Source organism: Aedes albopictus, chromosome 3 (genome assembly GCF_035046485.1).
Source record: "Aedes albopictus strain Foshan chromosome 3, AalbF5, whole genome shotgun sequence".
NCBI classification, from domain to species: Eukaryota; Metazoa; Arthropoda; class Insecta; order Diptera; family Culicidae; genus Aedes; species Aedes albopictus.
In genome coordinates, this window is record NC_085138.1 from 384,970,004 (window position 1) to 384,990,467 (window position 20,464).

Below are 20,464 nucleotides of genomic sequence, written 5' to 3' on the forward strand. Positions count from 1 at the left end.
ATGAACCGTGCGGCCCGATGCAGAAACGGCTACTTTCTGTCACGGATTCCTACAGAATAACGAGTAAAATGCGGTGTATGATTGTGTTCACCAATTCATCGCTGAGTTGTCGGGGAATAAGTTTAATAATTTCTTACCTTTTAGCTATGATGACTGCGAAAATTAAACTTTATTATTATCTTAAAAATAGTCCTTCTGTTTTTATTGAAACCGTTGTGGACTGCATGAATACGTCGGTAAAAATAATCTAATGTAAAACTGAATCAGTATAAGCTCGTATACCAACTCAGTATACATCTTATACTAAGATATGTGTAAACTTCGAGAATGACAAAATTGATTAAATTTTAAACCTTCTCCAAATAAATATATTTCTGAGTGTATACATGATGATGATGATGATGATGATGATGAATTTCCACCATCATGACATGATGACGATATCGCGCTCTCAGCTGTCACACGCAAAAACGGCTACGCTCAAAAATGTGTTTGACCTGCACATTTTTAGTAAACATCCATGCCGCACATGACTGTGTTGGAAACACACATTTTTTTTAAATTGCTCGTACGCTCACATGAGCATGTATTTTGCAATAATTTCGACATGGCAGCTCACTGGGTTTATAAACCACCTTCAAATACCGAAAAATATTGATATTTTGCAAAAATGTGAGCGTACGAGCAATTTAAAAAAATGTGTTTTTCCAACACAGTCCCTGTGCGGCATGGGCGCTACTCAAAAATGAGCGTTTTTATTTTAGAGAGCAGTGTGGGCCGTACAAAAGCGGGACTTTATTGTTTACCGTTTTAGTTGATTCAAGTAACCCAAAGTAGTTTATTATAATTTTGTTGTTTTATTGTAAACGTAATAGTTAAAATAATCATTCGTTTCAATTAAACCATCAAATGGTGTATAGGTAATTCTGTTCCCGAAAGTGTGAGACTGCGTGCGATATGTTGCTGACGAACGGAAACTGCAGTGGGTTTGGGCGCAAACGGGCGCGATCCGAGGACGATGCCGATGCGGGTTGTCCCTTCGTCATGCAGCGCAAGATGTTCGTCAACCAGATTCAAATGGACCGTCGCGACGAGCGAAAGATGCGACAAATCGAAGGTTAGTTGAACTATAAACAAGTTGTAGGAATATCATTTGAGGAATTCCACGGAGTCATGTCAGTCGATCCTGAGCGACCATTTCAAAAATATCTGAAACTGCACAGTTTTTCAATTTCATATAAATCGCCATTTTTTGATATTAAACTAACTTTTCAAAAGGGTGTATGCGAAAATAGTTCTAAAATATTCTAAAAGCTGTACAGCAAAAACGGATTGTTCGATTGTTATAAATTTTTCAGCAAAGTTAGATAACTAAATGATGATTCCTTAGAAAATATACACTGTAAAAAATTTCTTTTTCTACTTTGAAAAAATATGATATTTGTTAATGACGGGCTTGGTGGTCTAGTGGCTACCGCTTCTGATTCGCATGCAGAAGGTCATGGGTTCAATCCCTGGCCCGTCCTTTTCATCCTACTTTGTATCTTTCTATCCACTTTCTCTCGCTCTCTCTTCTCTACATATACAACTCATGTATATTCATATGTTCATAGCCATCGCTAGAACCAGAAACGAATTGAAAAAAAGTCGTTTCCCTCCCTTCCAACTTCACTCACAGCACAGTGTATATAACGCCTATAAGTTATGCAACCAAAGCGTGCTGTGCCGCTTGACCTTATTCACCTTATTCACCACACAATCTATCACGAATACTATAAATAACCCTATCCATGGATCGCATCACCGACCCAACGGTGACTCCCAGATCTCCCATCCTTTCCGTCTAACAAATACCCCAGTCCGTGCTGCGTTGTGGGGACGCAGAGTGCTCTCGGTCTCTAGTAGCAACAACCAGTACACTCTAACAGTCCTTTCCCTTCCCAGCTGACTATAAGGACTTGGCCGGCGCCGTTATTGATCAAATATGCATGAACTGCTAAAATTGCACTTTGAGAATAAGTGGAATGTCCCAGCCCCTTATTCAGTTGGATCTCAGTGCAACTGGTACCAGTTCAGATCAATCACGGAGGGGCAACCATTGACATGTATAGTCAGAATTGATCGTTTTTGATCGATCGTTTTTGAAAAAATATGATATTTGTCACAAAAACTCAAATATCTCAAAACCCTATCTTTTTACCAACTTCAATTTTTTAGGGGAAATGGCCCATTATATCAGCTATCTACCATAAAATTTTGGTGATGGTAAACTGATAAACAAAAAAGTTATGACATTTCAAACATTTCACAATTTTTACATTTAGTAACAAAACAAATTTTTTTTCTGTGTAAATTATTTCGAGAATTATATTTTGATGCTGATTTTATTGTAAAGGCTACCGCCTGAATTAAACAAGTTGTTTTCATGATACTTTAGTTTGATTATTCGTAATTACTATAGTATCTATTTGAAACTTAGACGCGATCCAGTGTTGTGATCAAAAATATTGAGATTGTCATACTTTTAATTGTACGTGACTGGTGAAAAAATCCCTTGGTAGTGTTGAAAAGCTGTTGATTATAAGAAAAATGGAATTGAATTTATTTTTAAGACAAAAGCTGTATAATAAAAGTTTTTTATACGCGTATACGTCTAGTTTATCCGCAAAAAAAATCCCTCTTACACACTTATTTCTGAATTGCCTGTTCGGTACTTTTTTGACGAGATTATAACAGCAGCACGATCTCGGTAGTTTCGGTAATCGATTTTACTGAGGCTCAGTAAAACAACTGTCAAAATCGTATGGAAAAGGTAAACAATGCATTTTTGCTGAACGAGTTCGGTGCTCAGCAGTTTTAATCTCGTCAAAAAATTACCGAACTCGGTAATCAAAATTAAGTGTGTAGAGAACAGACTTTATGATCGGAAGAATGCGAGTAACTTCAACAACAACAAATGCATAAGAGGTACATACCACAGACAAACAGACGAAACGCCTAGAACAATTTTAGTGAAAATTCATCGCCCAGTTCACACTATCACCACCTGGTGGAAATGTTTCACGAAACACTGCGTTGTGCAATATCGTCATCAGAAGGCGCTAGTGTGAAACGTCAAACGCAAAGAAAAACGATGGGCGCTCTTCTTGTTATGAAAGCCACAACCAAGATTCAAAATGATCGTTGAAGGCGTGGTCAATGAAAATTTCGCCAGTGTTACGTTTGTTTGTCTGTATACATACCTGACAATGCTCACGAAAAAAACAAAAAAATACTACCGCTATGAATATTAAAAATTGTATAGTATTTTTTTTTCTTCAGCCACCAACACCAAACAAGTAAGTTAAAATTAATAAGTGATTTTGTTTATTATAATCTAACGAACAAGATGAACAGTCGCTTTCTCAAAGGTCTTCAGCTCAACGCTCTCTTGTAGACCGTTTGATGAAAAAAAATGTTCAAAAGAGTTACGAAATCTCACCGAAAGCACCATAGATAAACTGAAAGAGACTGGTTATGCCCAAATGTCCACATTGTGTACAAAATTACGCATTTGCACGTCCTGCCGTCTAAAATTTGACAAACGAGCCATCTGTATATCATCGGTAAAGCAGGGCGCAGGAAGTTCGAAAACGACAACAACTGAGAAATTGCCATCAGCGACATCTGTTTAAACAATTTAATTACGCCCCTTTTCAAAAATGCCCTGTAATATTCTTCAACATCTATACCCATTTCAATATTTTTAACGTTGCAAAACACGCTTTCAACATTCATCTTGAAGAAGAGGGAAAACACTTGTCCTCAAATGTAACAGCAAATTAATGAATAAACGACTAATGCGCGGAGGGCGTGATAAAATCGGAACATTACGGTGCATAGTATATTATATGTATATATAATATATAATAAAAACAACTTGTTTTACTCACGCAAGGCCATTAACAATAAAATCAGCATCAAACTTCAATTTCCGGCCGAAATAATTTACACCAAAAAAAATTATTACTAAATGTGAAAATTGTGAAATGTTTGAATTGTCATAATTTTTTTGTTTATTTTCATGGTAGATTGCTAATACAATGGACCGTTTTCTCTAAAAAATTACGTTGGTAAAAAGATAGGGTTTTGAGATATTTGAGTTTTTGTGACAAAAATGATATTTTTTAATGTTAAAAAAAATTTTTTTCACAGTGTATATTTTCTTAGGAATCGCCATTTAGTAATCTAACTTTGCTGAACAATAAAATCAGCATCAAATCGCGATTCCCGGCCGAAATAATTTACACAGAAATTTTTTTTTACTAAATGTAAAAATTGTGAAATTTTTGAAATGTTATAACTTTTTTGTTTATTAGTTTACCATCACCAAATTTTTATGGTAGATTGCTAATACAATGGACCGTTTTCCCTAAAAAATTCAAGTTGGTAAAAAGATAGGGTTTTGAGATATTTGAGTTTTTGTGACAAAAATGATGTTTTTCAATGATAAAATAGATTTTTTTTCACTGTGTATATTTTCTTAGAAATCACCATTTAGCTATCTAACTTTGCTGAAAAATTCATAACAATCGAACAATCCGTTTTTGCTGTGCATATTTTTGAATATTTTTGAACCATTTTCACATACACCCTTTTGAAAAGTTAGTCGTGGCTCTAAATAAAAATTTGATATCGAAAAATGGCGATTTAGATGGAACTGAAAAACTGTGCAAAGTTTCAGTTCAATAGAAAATCATGAATTAAAAATTTTCCTTAATTTTGATGCTGTTGCTTGGAATCGCTCATTTGAAAATAATTAGAATAGAAATACATTGAATTCAGGACATCTAACGAAGCCCGTCAGCACAAGCTTCCATGCCGAGGGGTCGTTTGATGCGTTTTGATATGCCGTTTTTTTTGTAAGATTTGGTCCTCAGCGATTTTTCTAGCTTAGAACGCTATTTGAATTCCTCAGAAATTCCTTCAGTAACTCCTGGAGGTTTTTTTTGTTAAGCTGAAGGGCATTCGTCTCCTGGAGGAATTCCCAAAGAACTGCAAGAGGATTTCCCGAGAAACTCTTGGTAAAATTCTCGAGAAACTTCTGTAGAAGTTTCCGAGGAACTGCTGGAAGTAGGTATTCTCGACGAACTTCTGGAGAACTCCTGGAGGAAAACTCGTGAAGGAATTTTCGAAAACTTTCAGAAGAATTCCTTAAAAACTTCTTGAGGAATTCCCGAGAAACTTCTGTAGCATTTTCTGCGGAACTGCTGGAAATTTCCTGAAGAAATCCTGGAGGAATTTCAAGGGAAATAAGAAAATCGTAGAGGAATTTTCAAGGAACTCATGGAAAAATATCGAGGATATAATAGTGGAATTTGGGAAGAACTACTTCAGGTATTCCCGAGGAACTCCACGAAGAATTCCTGGAGGAATTCTCGAGGACCTTCTGGGAGAATTCCTGATTATTTACTGGAGGAATTCCCGAGACACTGCAGGAAGAATTTCCGACGAACTCCTGGAGAAATTCCCGAGGAACTTGTAGAAAAAATCTCTTGAAACTCCTGGAGGAATTTCACTAGTTGCTTCGGAAAGAATTCCTGGAAAAATTCCGAGGAACTTGTGGAATTAAAAAAAAACTCTGGGAGGAATTTCTGTAGGAATTTTCGAGCAATTCTTGTAAGATTTCCCTATGAACTTCTAGAGGTATTAACGAGGAATTCTACACTCAGCGAAAAAAACTAGCGAAATTCATCGAAATACCTTATGAAAATTTGCTATAACTAATTCTTATGTCATCCATAAGAATACCTTATGGAAATTGATCGTGCTTGCTATGACAAATTTTATAAGATAGACTTATGGAAAGAACAAAAAAATCTTAAAATGATGCAGACTGGATTCGATCCATGAACGTCGGGATCACCGAGCCCGTGTTTTATCCACACGGCTACCGACGCTTGAAAATACCATGTTGCTAAACATGAATAAAAACCAAACTGTGAGACGATTTTACGTCATAGAGTGACCTTATGAAATTCGTCCGAATCATTATGAATTATTTAAAGGCCGTTTCATAAGTTGGGCCTTATGGAGATCTTAAGGTTATTTGGCTGAGTGTAGGAAGAGTTCGTGGAGGAATCTCTGCAGCAGTTGCTGAAGAAATCCCTGGAGGAATTTCTGAAGAAACTCTAAAAGGAATCCCGGAAGCAATTTCAAGAGGAATTCCCAAGGGAATCCTTAAACATTACCTGCAGGGCTGTTACACGTGGCGCGTATTTTGCGTTTTTCGCGGTTTTTGCGTTTCACGCGTTTTTGCTAATTTCGGCGCGGATTTTGCGGAAATCGTTTTCAAATGCACTTACATTAAATATTTCGACATGAGGCTCGGAACAATCAGTAAAAAATAATGAACATTTTCAAATTAGAGTTCTCCCCATAACTCTTTCTTGGACTTTCATGCTGATACTGAATGCTGTTTTTTATGGAAATTGTAAAAAGACGCCTACTGGAAATTTTGGAGAAACACTTGGTTGAATTTTGAAGTCACATTTAATAGAATCTCGTAAAAATAGTCATTGGTTTTGTAGACTGTATGTGTCGTGAGAAATCAATCTGAGGGGGTTCTAAAAGTCTTAAAAATGGTGGACGTCATATTTGAATCGTCCCTAACATTGACCGCCGGAAAATCCAAATGAAGGACTGTTCACAAATCACGTCTCATTGTAGACAGATGGAGAGTGCCTGCCATAGTGCTACGGTTCATACAATTTTCTACTAATTTCTATACAAAATTTGCTACATGGCGGAGAGGCACTGGTGTTACATAATATTTAGATGGTTCATAAGTCATGTATTCACGTTCAACAAGCATTTACTGAAAGTGCGCAAAAATTAGGAACACAGTGCAAATAATGGTTCCAAACATTGCGCACCACTATTTACTAATTAAATTGAAAAATTTCTTACGAACTGTGATTGATATTACTAGAATATCACCTTTTTTGTCAATTAACTGCAAAATAAATCATCGTTGCACAGTTTTATCGAGGAAAATGTTGATTTTTAGTAGAGTTACTTATGGCAACCGTGTTAAGGCGAGGCAAATTTTGACATTTTTGTTTATTTTTTGTTTATTATTCAACATAAACAAAGATTTTATGGACATTAAATATTTGTCAAACAATGTTTATGTTTACACAATGCTACTGCAATGATTAAACTGGTGAATATGTTGACATTTAGTTATTTGTTTCGTTATTTTACAAGAATGCGCAAAGTTTGGACCTGCGCAAAGTTAGGTGCGCACACGGTATGTCGTGAAAATTCAGATGTTACTGAAAAAAGATACAGGTATTTTTTTTATTCCTTATTGGGTATCTAAGTCACTGCGACCAGTTGTTAGATCTATTGATACAGGTAAGACGTCCTGAAGATTTTTATGATTGCATTCTTTGAATTAGAATCTTTGGAGGATTTTTTAAAAATAAGTTGTTCCAGAAAGAATCACAGAAAGAATTTCCGAGTGAAGCCCTGGGCAAATTCTTGGAGGAATCCCTGGAGGATTTCCTGGAAGAATCCCTGAAGGAATCCTAGGCGGATATCCTAGAGGGATCTCGAGAAAAAATACTGAAGGAATTTCTTGAGGAATTTTTAGAGACATTTCTGTTGGGGTCTCTGGAGGAATTTTTAGTGAAATCCCTGCAGCAATTTCTAGAGGAATCCCTAGAATAACTTTTGGAGGAATCCCTTAATCTTCCTTTTGCATTACGTTGGCAGTAGCTTGCTGACGTAGTGCAAGGTTTGGGTCAAAAATGACCCTAATGCCAAAGGAGGGTTAAGGAATTCCTGAAGAAATCGTAGATGAAATTCTTGGAGAAATCCTGAAGGAATCATAAGAAAACTTCGTGGAGGAACTCATTGAGGAATCCCTGTAGCAGTTCCTAAAGAAACCCCAGGGGGAATCCTGGAAGCAGTTCCAAGAGAATCCCTTAACAGTCCCTGGAGGAAGTACTGGATTAATTCCTGGAGGAGTTCTTGAAGGAATTCCAAGAGGAATTCCTTAAAGAAGGAATTCTAAAAAGAGTTCATGGGGGAATCCTTGGATGATTTTTTAAAATAATCCCTGGAGTTGTTTCTGAAAGAAACACAAAATTGATTGATTTGTCTTTATTAGAGAGACTTTCAGCGCTTGGCTGGTTCGTCTCTAGAAACACAAAAGAAATTCCCGGGCGAACCCCTGGAGGAATAATTATTCTTGGAGGAAAACCTGAATGAATTCCTGAAGAAATCCCATGAGGAATCCCGGAAGCAATCCCATGAAAAAAATCCTTAGGAATCCAAGGAAAGCTTTTTTAACAAATTCCTGTGCGAATTTCTGTAGGAATACATAGAAAAAAATATATGAAAGAATCCATGTCTGCAATAAATTCTGAACGAATTATTGTTGAAATCTTTGGATGGACTCCCAAAAGAATGTTTGGTACAATGTTTTAAATAAATCCTGGATTAATTTTTAAATAATGTCTATCTCTGATTAAATTTTCTGTAAGGGTTTCTGAAAGATATGTCTGCTGAAACACTTCGAATTATTCAAAATTGAATTATTGGAGCAATCTCTAGTTGAATTCTTGAAGGAATATATGGAGAAATCCCTAAAGAAGTCTCTGGAGGAACTTGCAAAAATACCTAAAAGGATCTCTATTGGCATTCCTTTGGGAATTCCTGGAGAAATTCCTGAAAAAAGTACTGGAACAATCACTGGAAGAACCACTTAAGATATTCCAGGAGAAATTTCCGGTGGAATGTCTGGTGAAACTCCTAGAAGAATTCTTGAAAAAAAAACCTCTGGAGCAATACATGATGGAATCACTGAAGGAAGCTATGGAAAAATTCTGGAGGAATTCTTCGATGTATCCTGTAAAAATTTCTAAAAAAATCATGGGAGGAATTCCTGAAGCACTTCTTGGAACAAACCCTGAAACAATTACTATCGGAACCCTTCCCAAGAAAGATATTCCTGGAGAAGTTCCTTGAGGAATTTCTGATAGAATCCCTGGAGAAGCTCCTGAACAAACACCTGAATTGTTTGAATTGCATACTAGTGAAAATTCGTGAATTATGTGCTACTACATCCTTCTTTTTCCTTACCGGAACCGGTTCCGGTATATCTGGAAAATTTGTCATGTTGTTTTTGTATTTCGCGAATGAACATCATAAAATTAAGTTTTCAAACTTAGTTCCCATTGATTGAGCCATGTTATTTGGTAAAATTCTATGATAAGATTGAAATGGTTATCTTTTTTTTGGTTTCCAAGCAAAAAAAGGTTCGATAATCATGGATAAAAACCTCTTTTAATTAAATAGTTTATTTCTTGAGATATTTTGTCTGGAACTTAAAATTATAGAGTTGACTCGAAATAAAAAAAATAAATCTGACGGCTAGGGGAGTAGTGGGCCTTTTCGTAGATGTCTGTATGGTCCTTCGTTTATCTTCTTCTCCATCTGTTAGTCGTAGTCCTTCCTGTCCATAATAACCACCGTGTTACCTTTGCCTGCCTTCATGTGGTATACTGGTTTCTTCTTAAGTTCCGTTAAAATCCTTGCCTGCATTTCACTTACTGCGTTGTCGTGCTTTAATAGCGTCTGCTACAATGTTCCTGGCTGTATGTTTGGCCACGTTTTGTGTGATCCCTGTTTTCATGTCCACGGTGATCTGTTCCACGTCGTGTTTCGAAATAACCGCATATCCTAACCCCTTATTGAGGTCTGTCAATTGTTCCACTGTGAACTGTTGCGTCGAACGGTTTACTACGAATCCTTCAATGGGTTGAACCACCCGAATAGTAGTGTGGGTGTCCTTCATCGCTCTGGTCTCGTTTCGTAGATTCACCAGCTTCTTTTTGTGTAGTCTTTTTTCCTATCAGTGTGAATGCCGGGCAACTCACTGGAACAATCCGTTCCCAGCCATCTTAGCAAACTGCAGTAGAATCACTTGGCATAATACGGTGATGGCGACTTGCTCCGCCAACAGTCCACTCGTCAATGAGGCAGCATCACATTGACGACGACCCCGTCATGGTGCTGGCTGTCACTGATGCTTGTTAGGGGAAATACACGCATGGGAAATGCTACTCAGCTTTGTTCATACCCCACATTCTCCCTCTTCTCCGAAAAAAAAGTTTCTTACTAGCAGGCTTGTTATTTTTACGCTCAATCCCTCAATTTCGTTCTCTTCATCCTTATGGCACCAATGCAACAAGATACACTTCAAGATACAAGAATTAAGACGAATGGCCACATTTACTTTTTTGTTTAGTAAACGCACTTTTGTTAATATCGAACCTATATCATTTGATTGATAACTTGCAATGCTAACCGATCATCTATGGAGTTTTGCTGAGCTCCAATAAAAATAACTACAACACACGCAGTTGGGTGATGCGTCTTCTCTCCTTCAAGCGCACGTCTCGTTATGTAGCCGGCCCTGTTTTTCTCTCTTTCAAATCAATCGTTATTCACGATTGCGAAAAAAAAAAAAACAAGAGATTAACGAATTTGAGATTTATCAGACTAAAGATTCCGTATATCATACATCTCCACTTTCAATGCTTCAATGTGATGGTACAGATGGACCATATATAACACACAAATGTCCTTCATTATACGAAAATAGATTCTACAAAACGAGTTCGAAAGAGGTTCTACAACATATTTTCAGTAGATATGTTTTCATTGCGTACTTCGAATTTTAAACTGTTTTACGATATGCAATTTTTATGGGCGGTTTTCATTACACGTTCCTGCATTTTCCTCACGCACAGCTTTCGGCAGTTATCATGCAACGCCATTTCGTTAGACGGGTTTCATTACACGTCCCTGCATTTTCCTTATGCAGAAAAATTGTCGGCGGTTATCCAAAAACGCCTTTACTTTGGACGGTTTTCACTACACGTCCCTGCATTTTCTTTATGCAGAATAATTTTCGGCGGTTATCCAAAAATGCCGTTTCCTTGGACGGTTTTCACTACACGTCCCTGCATTTTCTTTATGCAGAATAATTTTCGGCGGTTTTTCAAAAATGCCGTTTCCTTGGACGGTTTTCATTGCACGTCCCTGCATTTTCCTTATGCAGAAAAATTGTCGGCGGTTATCCAACAACGCCTTTACCTTGGACGGTTTTCACTACACGTCCCTGCATTTTCTTTATGCAGAATAATTTTCGGCGGTTATCCAAAAATGCCGTTTCCTTGGACGGTTTTCATTACACGTCCCTGCATTTTCCTTATGCAGAAAAATTGTCGGCGGTTATCCAACAACGCCTTTACCTTGGACGGTTTTCACTACACGTCCCTGCATTTTCTTTATGCAGAATAATTTTCGGCGGTTATCTAAAAATGCCGTTTCCTTGGACGGTTTCCATTACACGTCCCTGCATTTTCCTTATGCAGAAAAAATTATCGGCGGTTCGACACGCCATTAATTTGCCCAACCAAAAACCCGAGCAAAAACCAACCCAACCAACCAATGCCGCGAGTATTTTACGGCAACATTCACAATAGTCAAACACCTCTACCATCATGCACATCAACCTGTTTGCATTTACCGTTCAACCGAGCGACAACACGAGCATGTACGATCCGAGGAATCAACGAAAGCGCGACCATCCATGCCGAGCAAGAACATGAAGAAACATGCATGCAATCATCGACCGACCACCTATCCACAGCGTGCTACCAGTCGACAACAAAAATCAACCACGTCACCACGCCTTTGTTCATGTGTTTGTGCTAGAGCCAAGGCTAAAAAAGAAAGCGGTTGAAAAAAAAAACAAAAACTTTCCGCGCTCTAGCTTTCGTCAGGAACCGCAGAATTGCAACACCCACTTCACTGTGTTTGCAGCACCACCACACACTTCACACACCAAAACGATTTGTTTTCTCTCACTGTTTTTATGCCAAGTGATTCTACCTTTTTTATGATTAACTTGTTATTGATTATGATGCACTCCTGGCAGGATCGCCAATGTGAATGCCGGGCAACTCACTGGAACAATCCGTTCCCAGCCATCTTAGCAAACTGCAGTAGAATCACTTGGCATAATACGGTGATGGCGACTTGCTCCGCCAACAGTCCACTCGTCAATGAGGCAGCATCACACTGACGACGACCCCGTCATGGTGCTGGCTGTCACTGATGCTTGTTAGGGGAAATACACGCATGGGAAATGCTACTCAGCTTTGTTCATACCCCACAATCAGTGTTGGTAAAAACTCAAATTCTCAAATCTTATTGTTGAGTTGTTTCACGCGCGATTCTTGACTCGCCAAACTCACCGCTGAAAAAATCATGCATGAGTTGACTCATGATTTCACTCATTCCTTTATTTCTTGGTGATCTTAATGTATACATCGAAGTTTTTAGCAAGGTTGCGATCATTCATTTGCAAAGATTTACATTCATTTGCTATTATCTCAGTTCAGAAGCATGCTATCGAAAAACAATGTATATGGATGAATTTAACCTTGTAGTTTTATCTGAAAGTTTGCCGAATAACATTGGGGTCGCAAACGTATACCAAAGTCGTGAGCGAGCTGTGAAGGCAACTCTCCACGCGATGAATGTAAATTTCATTCGCGCTGTAGAAAGTTGCCTTCACAGCTCGCTCACGACTTTGGAATGCGTGTGCGACCGCAATATTATTCGGCAAACTTTCAGATAAAACTACATGGTTAAATTCATCCATACATTGTTTTTTGATAGCATGCTTCTGAACTGAGATAATAGCAAATGAATGTAAATCTTTGCAAATGAATGGTTGCAACCTTGGTTTTTAGGATTGTATGATAAAACAAAAGCGAATCTAGCGTACAACAACATTGATTGCCGTTCAAATGTATTTGGATTCGTTTTACAATTTCGGCGCTTGACGGAGATTTCAGCGCTTGACTCGTGAGTGCGAGATTTTGCATGACATTCTCGGGCGTGAGAAAACGATTCAGAATCGCGTGCGAGTTTGCTCACGCAGGAGCTGTTCATGAGTGTGCTTTGAGTGTGAGTTTACCAACACTGCTTCCTATCTCGTTGTACCTTGTTGGTGAGGAACAATAGGAAGCCTTCCGGATATTTGTTAGTGATGTACTTCAGATTGATTACTAATTAATGGTGTTTATTGTTCAACTTGAAGATACAGAATGACTCTACCCAGCGCGGGACCTTACTTTTATATGGTAGTGTTGCTAGGTAGGTGTGAGCAAAGGTGTGTGTTACTAAGATCAACAATTAACAAAATCAATGACTGCTTCGACTTCTTGACAGTCTCCAACATGCCTCCCTTCTTATCTCCAAAGTAGGTATGGTTCAAATCTGGAAGGCATCCGAATTGTTCTTTGAGGGCGGCTTGATCTTGCTGGTGCGAAATTGACCTCGACCGGTGGATCATTGGTGTCATCGATTAGTTCTGGCTGTTCGGCTCGACCATGCTCTATCATTGACTCGGAACCGTCCTCAGTGCGTCCTGGTTGATTTGAAACTGCCGGTAATTGATCATCCATTTCAGGCTGTGGTTCAAAACTGGAGGTTGATGGAATTGGAATCGTCTCTTGCTCGGGTTGAATCCTTTGGACTTGCAATGCCGGTGATCTTGTTTGAAGACCGAACATGTCTACCAGGATGTCCAAGGCGGTTGAATCCGTTGCGACCGATGCTTCATTGAAACGGAGCTTGAGTTGGTTTGAATGCGACCTTATCAGCTTCTTTCGTCCATGCCAGTCGTCCAATAGTACGTTATGGTTGACTCGTCCGATAGCTTCAATGATGACGCCGGGAACCCACTGCCACTTGGTATTGCTGCTGTAGACCTTGGCGTAGACCATGTCACCTCGATGAAAGTCTCGTGTAGTTACTCCATGCTTTCGGTTGAACTGCTCTTCTTGGTGGTGATTGCGAATTGCCTGTGGTGGTTGTTCATGATGGAGCAGATCCAGAGTTGTCCTCATGTTCCGACCAAGCATCAGCTGCGATGGAGTCTTGCCGTTCAGCACACGACTTGGAGTGGTCCGGTATACTTGAAGGAAAGTCTGGAGCGTTTCTGACATGTTTTCCCCCTCGTTGATTTTGTGCAAAGATCTTTTCAGAGTATCGACAAATCGTTCCGCCTGACCATTGGACTGAGGGTGATACGGTGATATCCGAAAGTGTTGAATGCCGTTTCTTCTGCACAGAACTGCGAACTGTTCCGATGTGAATTGGCTTCCATTATCAGAAACTACGACGTTGGGAATTCCAAAACGTGAAAACAGCTCGTTCAGGAACTCGGTTACTGCTGCTGTTGTCGGGGATCGTACGATGCGAATTTCTGGCCACTTGGAAAAAGCGTCAACAACTACCAGAAAGTACAAACCGTTGAGCGGGCCAGCGAAATCGATGTGAAGACGTTCCCAGGGAGATTTGGTTAGTGGCCAGGATTGCAGAGGAACTTTCGTCGGTGTTTTCGAATGGATAGCGCAGCTTTCACAACTTCTAACAAAATCGGCAATGTTGTCATCGATCCTTGGCCAATACACGTAGCTGCGTGCAACAGCTTTCATCCTCTCCATTCCTGGATGTCCTCTATGGAGTTGCTTGAGAATACGCTGACGGTAGTTTTCCGGAATGACCAAACGGTTAGACATCATGATGCAGTCCTTTACTACTGATAGTGCGTCTCGATGAGCGAAAAAGGGTTGTACTGCCGTGCTGGTGATGTTGTCGAGTTTGGAAGGCCACCCATTCTTGATGAAGTTTGTCACTTGCTGTAGGACTGGACATTTGAGAGTAGCATCACGAACCGACTTGAATGTCACGGGTAGCGAGCTGATAGCTTCTTGAAGCGGAATTTCGATATCGCCTTCTAATTGAATGGATGCGATGATGAAATCTTCCTCTGGTTTGACGTAATTGTCGATGAGGCGAGAGAGAACGTCGGCATATCCAAATTGAGTTGTGGACACGTACTCGATTTCAAAATCATAGCATAGAAGCGTCAAAGCCCAACGTTGAAGGCGGTTGGCCGTATGAACCGGAATTCCCTTCTTTTGTCCAAAAATTCGCAGGAGTGGTTGGTGATCCGTCTGGAGAGTGAATTTGCGACCTAGCAGCATTCGATGGAATTTTGTTACAGCGAACACCAGTGCGAGTCCTTCCTTCTCTATCTGTCCGTAATTTGCCTCTGCCGGAGTGAGTGATCGAGATGCATGTGCCACGGCTTTGATTGAACCATCCGGAAGCTTGTGTAGAAGGCAGGCACCGATTCCAGATTGCGATGCATCGGCAGCAACAATGATATCCAATGAAGGGTCATAATGAGTCAGGAGCAAATCCGATTGGAGTACCTCTTTGAAACGCTGGAACGATCTCTGGCATTCTTTGGTCCAAACGAATTTTGCGTCTTTCTTGAGCATTGCGTCAAGCGGGCGTCGCAGTTGATGCATTTCGGGCACGAACTTCGCATAAAAGTTTACTGCACCAAGGAATGAACGTAGGGTTGTGACATCTTTGGGAGGCGGCATCTTCACAATGGCATCCACTTTGGCTGGGTCAGGATGGAGGCCTTTCTCGTCTACGATGTGTGCCAGAAACTTCACTTGACTCTGAAGAATGTTGCACTTTTCTTCGCGCAAAACGAAACCATAATCTTGAAGTCGTTTGAATAGTGCGTTGAGAATCTGGTGATGTTCCTTTTCGGTTTTGCTGTAGATGAAAATGTCGTCCAAAAACGAATCCACTCCTTTGAGACCAGCGATCATGGTATTCATCAATTGCTGGAAGGCCCCGGGAGCAGATTTGACACCAGGTGCGAGCCGGTTGAATCGGAAAAGTCCTCGGTGAGTGTTGATTGTGAGCAGCTGTTTTGAATCATCGTCCACTTCCACTTGAAGGTAGGCGTCGCTGAGGTCGATGATGCTAAAATACCGGCAACCGTTGAGCTTCGTAAAGATGTCATCAGGAACTGGTAGTGGATAGTGGTTCGGCTCCAAGACAGCGTTCAATCCTGTTGAGTAGTCAGCACATATTCGAACTTTTCCTCCAGGTTTCTTCACGACAACGATCGGAGCAGCCCACTGTGAAAAATCCACTGGTTCGATTATTCCCAATGATTGGAGACGGTCCAACTCTGCGTCGATCTTCTCCATGGACGTGAAAGGAACCGGTCGTTTAGGCTTGAAAACGGGTCTAGCATCGGGCTTGAGATACAGTCGTACTTTCATCTTTTTGCAGTGTCCAAGGCCGGACTTGAAGACTTCTGGATACGCAGCTTTGTACCGATCGACTTGATTGATGTGATCTGAAGTGGCTTGGACTTGATTGCAGATCGAAGACAGCGGTGTATGCCACAGTTCGAATAGCTCGATCCAATCCAATCCGAACAGGTTGATGCCGTTTTTGGTTACATAGAAAGTTGCGGTTTTGGTGACTCCTCCGACCGTGACTGAGCATTGGAGTTCACCGAGAAGATGGAGTTGATTTCCCGACGCTGTCTTGGCAGTCCGTGTTGTGGTTGCGAGTGATGGCGATCCCAGGTTCTTCCTCCACACCTTCTGCGAAATGATGGTGATGTCCGACGCAGTGTCTAACTGAAGAGTAGCTTGTGACCCGTTGATGTCCACAGTCAGGAACTTTCGCCTTGATGTGCAGCTCACCTGGTTGATGCAGAAAATGCCGTTGACGGTTTTCTTCTTCTTGGACGTCGTCGACTTGGATGTGTAGCATCCACAGTAACCTTCCTTGTGGCCGGTTTGCTTGCAGTCCCGGCAAACATGCTTCGTATAGGTGCAGTCCCGGACGTAATGCATTCCGCCACATCGCCAACAGGGAGTTTTCGGACCATCGGATTTCGTTTTCATCTTCTCCTTAGAACCGGTTGGAAACGGTCGGGGCTTGGTCTGCTTGACTGCACAGATTGAGCTTACCGGTTTCCTCTGTTCCACCATGGCTGTATCGTGCTTGAGGTTCTGTAGGCGTTGGCACTCGGAAATGAGTGACTCCAGGGTGCATTCACCTTCTGTGTTGGCCTCTAGCTTAGACAAGAGCCTCGTCCGGATGTCAGCGTCCTTTGATGATCGTAGTCCACATATGAAGATCAGGCTTTTGAATTGGTCCGCCGTTATGTTGTTGAGCTCGAAGTCTTCGCAGCACCGGTTCACCGTTCCAGCATACGTCAAAAAGTCGTCCGCTTCGTTCTTGGTAATCTGGAAGCACTTGTACCGCTTGCTGAACAAAGAGATTCGGGTACTGAACAGCTCCGTCAACTTCTTCACTGTTTCTCCGAACGAAAAGTCTCGAGGGTGCTTCGGAAGGACAAAGTTGACGTACTTGTCATGGACCGTTACGCTGAGGCTTCGTAACAGCAACCGAACTTTAGCCGCATCGTCCAAGTTTGCTCCGTCCTTGAGAAAGAGGTCTTCGTATTTCCTGTACCAGCGTTCGAAAACCAGGCCGTTCTCGGGATCGTAGATGAACTCCTTGATGTTGGATGCCAGAGATTCTAGTATGAATTCCGGGTTGCCCGCTGACCGAATGGGACCGCTTTCTTGAAAGCCGAAGCGTTCCATCATCTGGACCAAACGAGCGTTTTGCTCCGCCATCTGCTGGTTCTGCCACAGGATCTGTTGGTAAAGTTCTTCCATCTTGGATCTTGGAACTGCAGCTCTTCCTCCAAAGCGATGAATTCGTGATTAATCCTCGTCGCCAACTGATGTACTTCAGATTGATTACTAATTAATGGTGTTTATTGTTCAACTTGAAGATACAGAATGACTCTACCCAGCGCGGGACCTTACTTTTATATGGTAGTGTTGCTAGGTAGGTGTGAGCAAAGGTGTGTGTTACTAAGATCAACAATTAACAAAATCAATGACTGCTTCGACTTCTTGACAGTCTCCAACAGTTAGTCAACTTTAAATGCAGGGAGTTGCACTTAAGTGTCAGCTTGTCCAACTTGGCGTAGTGGCGTTTGATGGTGTCTGCGATTGCGATGTACTTGGATTCGGTCTTCCTGGTGACGCTTGTTGGGATGTGCTTCTTGACCTTAATCCTATAACTAACGAGTGTTAGTTTCTCCTTTTGAAATTTAGACGAATTGAAACTGAACACTGATATGACAGTGAAACAAACTGTAGAAATAATACCTAACTAAATTTTTGACACCAAATTGTATAATTTTCTTTGCAGAAAAGACCGTCAACATGCTGTTTTTGGGAGCGAAAACATCCTCTCGCCAGCAAGGTGCGTGCCAGCGTGAGTGCCTCAGACACGTGCGACTTTTAGGTGCCGGAGAGTACGATTTCGATTTAGCGAATGTAAGTTACAGAAATGTCTATGCAACTATTCAATATAATAAAATAATGATGAATTTTTATGTTAGTGCCCACAATGGATGGGGAAAAAGGCGGACCGGAAATGTCGTATCTGCGATCGCCAATCGGTGGTCCATGCGGACTGCACCAACTGTAATCTGGAGCTGTGCGAGTTTTGTGGGATCAGCTGCCAATACTGCCCGGAGAAGATTTGTATGAACTGCGTCAACTTATTGTGAGTTGTGATAGAAGTGTAATTCTTGAACTTGGGATTGATGGTGGATTTTTCGTTTCAGTAATTGTCAAAACTCCGACGTTCCTTGCTGCGAGCGATGCAAAATTTTCAATTAGGGCGAAGAAATGTGATATCCGTACTTGTTATTTAGGGTTAAAATTTGTTTAGTGTGATTGATACGCAATAATAATTATGAAATAAAGTTTTGAAGCATTATAACCAGTAAAGTTCCAAATAATAACATCACTGATTCTAATTGAGAAATCCATTGAAGGAATTTGACGCTACGGATTCTATGTAGTGTCATCGGGGTGGGCATTTCTTTCGTCAATGATTTGAAATCGTATTTTCAATACAAACATTTATTCATAAAGCTCTTCTCTTTCTCCTTCGCTAACTATGTACACATTTATACATACACTATAGATAGGGGTTGTCCTCCTAAACAAGGAGGATATGGTACTTTTCAACTGGCTGGATTTGTGCTTGATTGATAAGTACGTTGAAATACAAACGCAATGAATGAACAGGTTTGAAACTATATAAGTTATGTTAGATAAAAAAAAACTTGGACGAAACAAACGATAACAATGCAAAACATATCACAAAATCACTGATTAATGTAAAAGAAATAGCGGAAGAAATTATAATAGCTTCCATGAGAATAAAACAAACTTTAGCGAGTTCAACACTATGGCTACTTCCCGGTCGAATCTCGACCGAAAAAATGTTGAACACGTCAGTATAATAAAATATTAAAGTTAATTTCGGGTGGTCACATTTTCACTGAAACACACATTGGTGAAGAGCTGGATCGTACTCTACAGCTTCTGCAGTTCGGTTGCGTCTCTGTAAATGCCACTGTTGACGGATTTGACAATGCCAACGCTGTAGTCATCGTCATCGATCATCTGATTCGAGGCCAACAGCCGATCGTCGTTGGAATCCTTCGGCGAGCGCATGAACAATCTGGATGGGAATACGAAGAAAGTTGTTAGTTGGTAACTATGGTCCGTTGGTGAAGATGTACAACTAAAGCTGGGTTGAAATACCTTTTTTTTCGCGAGTTTGTTGAAACCATAAGAACTCAGAAAATGAACAAACCATGCCAATTTGCAGAATTTTTCAACAGTTAGGTGAACTGAGTGTGCTTAAAGAGTGCGTGATTAAGTACAATATTGAAATGATCGAGTGATGGTGATTGTGTATTAGTGGTAACTATTTATTAGTTAAATTAAAACCATGTGAATTTAAGTACAAACTTAATAAATCGTTTTTTTTTTCCTAGTAGTGGAGAAACGGTCATCTTACAAAGCTAGTTGTGGTTGAACACATGATTCTTCAATACTTGTTGGCACTTTTTGATTGTTTAAAAAATATCATTTTCTAGTATTGCTTATCCTAACTATAGGTTAATAGCAGCTCGATTAGTAATCCTTTGGGTTAGTGACTTGTTTTTCAAGCATTGGAAGGCACTCTGAAAAAACTGAAAAATCGAAATAACATAAGAGTGAATATAAATCAAAATCATAAGGAAAGTAAGACACCAGTAAGCGACAACATCTACATTACATACATTGCACCTTTCCCTTCGAAATGACATACATTCTATGCCATAAACAACAACAACAACCCTGAGTGAGCTTACTTGGCTAGAGTGGAGCTGGTTGAGCGGCCAAAGTTCGGCCGCGGAATGTCGTCCAGGCCGCGGTGCACCGACACGGTGTCCGGATCCAGCAGGGCGCCCGCTTCCACCAGGGCAATGTACTCGGGCGTCTGGAGCGACGCTTTGGTGGGTTTCTTGTACAGTTTGAGCATCAGCGAGGAGCAAACCACCGACACGGAGCTGAGGGCCATCGCCGCCGACGCCATCCAGGGCTGTTGATCAAGGAGGAAGAGGGGTTAGAAATGGAGA

At 40.5% G+C, this 20,464-nt stretch overlaps 3 protein-coding genes across 9 annotated transcripts in view; 1 reads left to right on the forward strand and 2 right to left on the reverse strand.

Moving 5' to 3' along the window:
- Positions 1-848: 848 nt before the first annotated feature.
- Positions 849-18,776, forward strand: LOC115268126 (uncharacterized). Its single transcript, XM_062855885.1, has 4 exons — positions 849-1,117; positions 18,190-18,317; positions 18,383-18,549; positions 18,611-18,776. Exons 1-4 carry the CDS (start codon positions 958-960, stop codon positions 18,663-18,665), a joined length of 510 nt encoding a protein of 169 aa, XP_062711869.1. The 5' UTR covers positions 849-957; the 3' UTR covers positions 18,666-18,776.
- LOC134289666 (uncharacterized protein K02A2.6-like) lies at positions 13,121-17,901 on the reverse strand. The gene has a single exon (XM_062855876.1). The coding sequence runs from the start codon at positions 17,643-17,645 to the stop codon at positions 13,317-13,319; it is 4,329 nt and encodes a 1,442-aa protein (XP_062711860.1). The 5' UTR covers positions 17,646-17,901; the 3' UTR covers positions 13,121-13,316.
- A 119-nt stretch (positions 18,777-18,895) lies between the features above and the next one.
- Positions 18,896-20,464, reverse strand: part of LOC115267840 (copper-transporting ATPase 1) — a 58,988-nt gene continuing 57,419 nt past the window's right edge. For 5 of the 7 annotated variants that reach the window (XM_029875331.2, XM_062855882.1, XM_062855877.1 and 2 more), the window contains 2 exons: positions 20,198-20,427; positions 18,896-19,518 (listed from right to left, as the gene is read on the reverse strand). In XM_029875331.2, coding sequence (XP_029731191.2) covers positions 19,371-19,518; positions 20,198-20,427 — 378 coding nt within the window. In that variant the 3' untranslated portion in view covers positions 18,896-19,370. Of the gene's footprint in view, positions 19,519-19,750; positions 20,036-20,197; positions 20,428-20,464 lie in introns of those variants that run through there. The other 2 variants (XM_062855879.1, XM_062855880.1) reach the window with 1 other exon arrangement.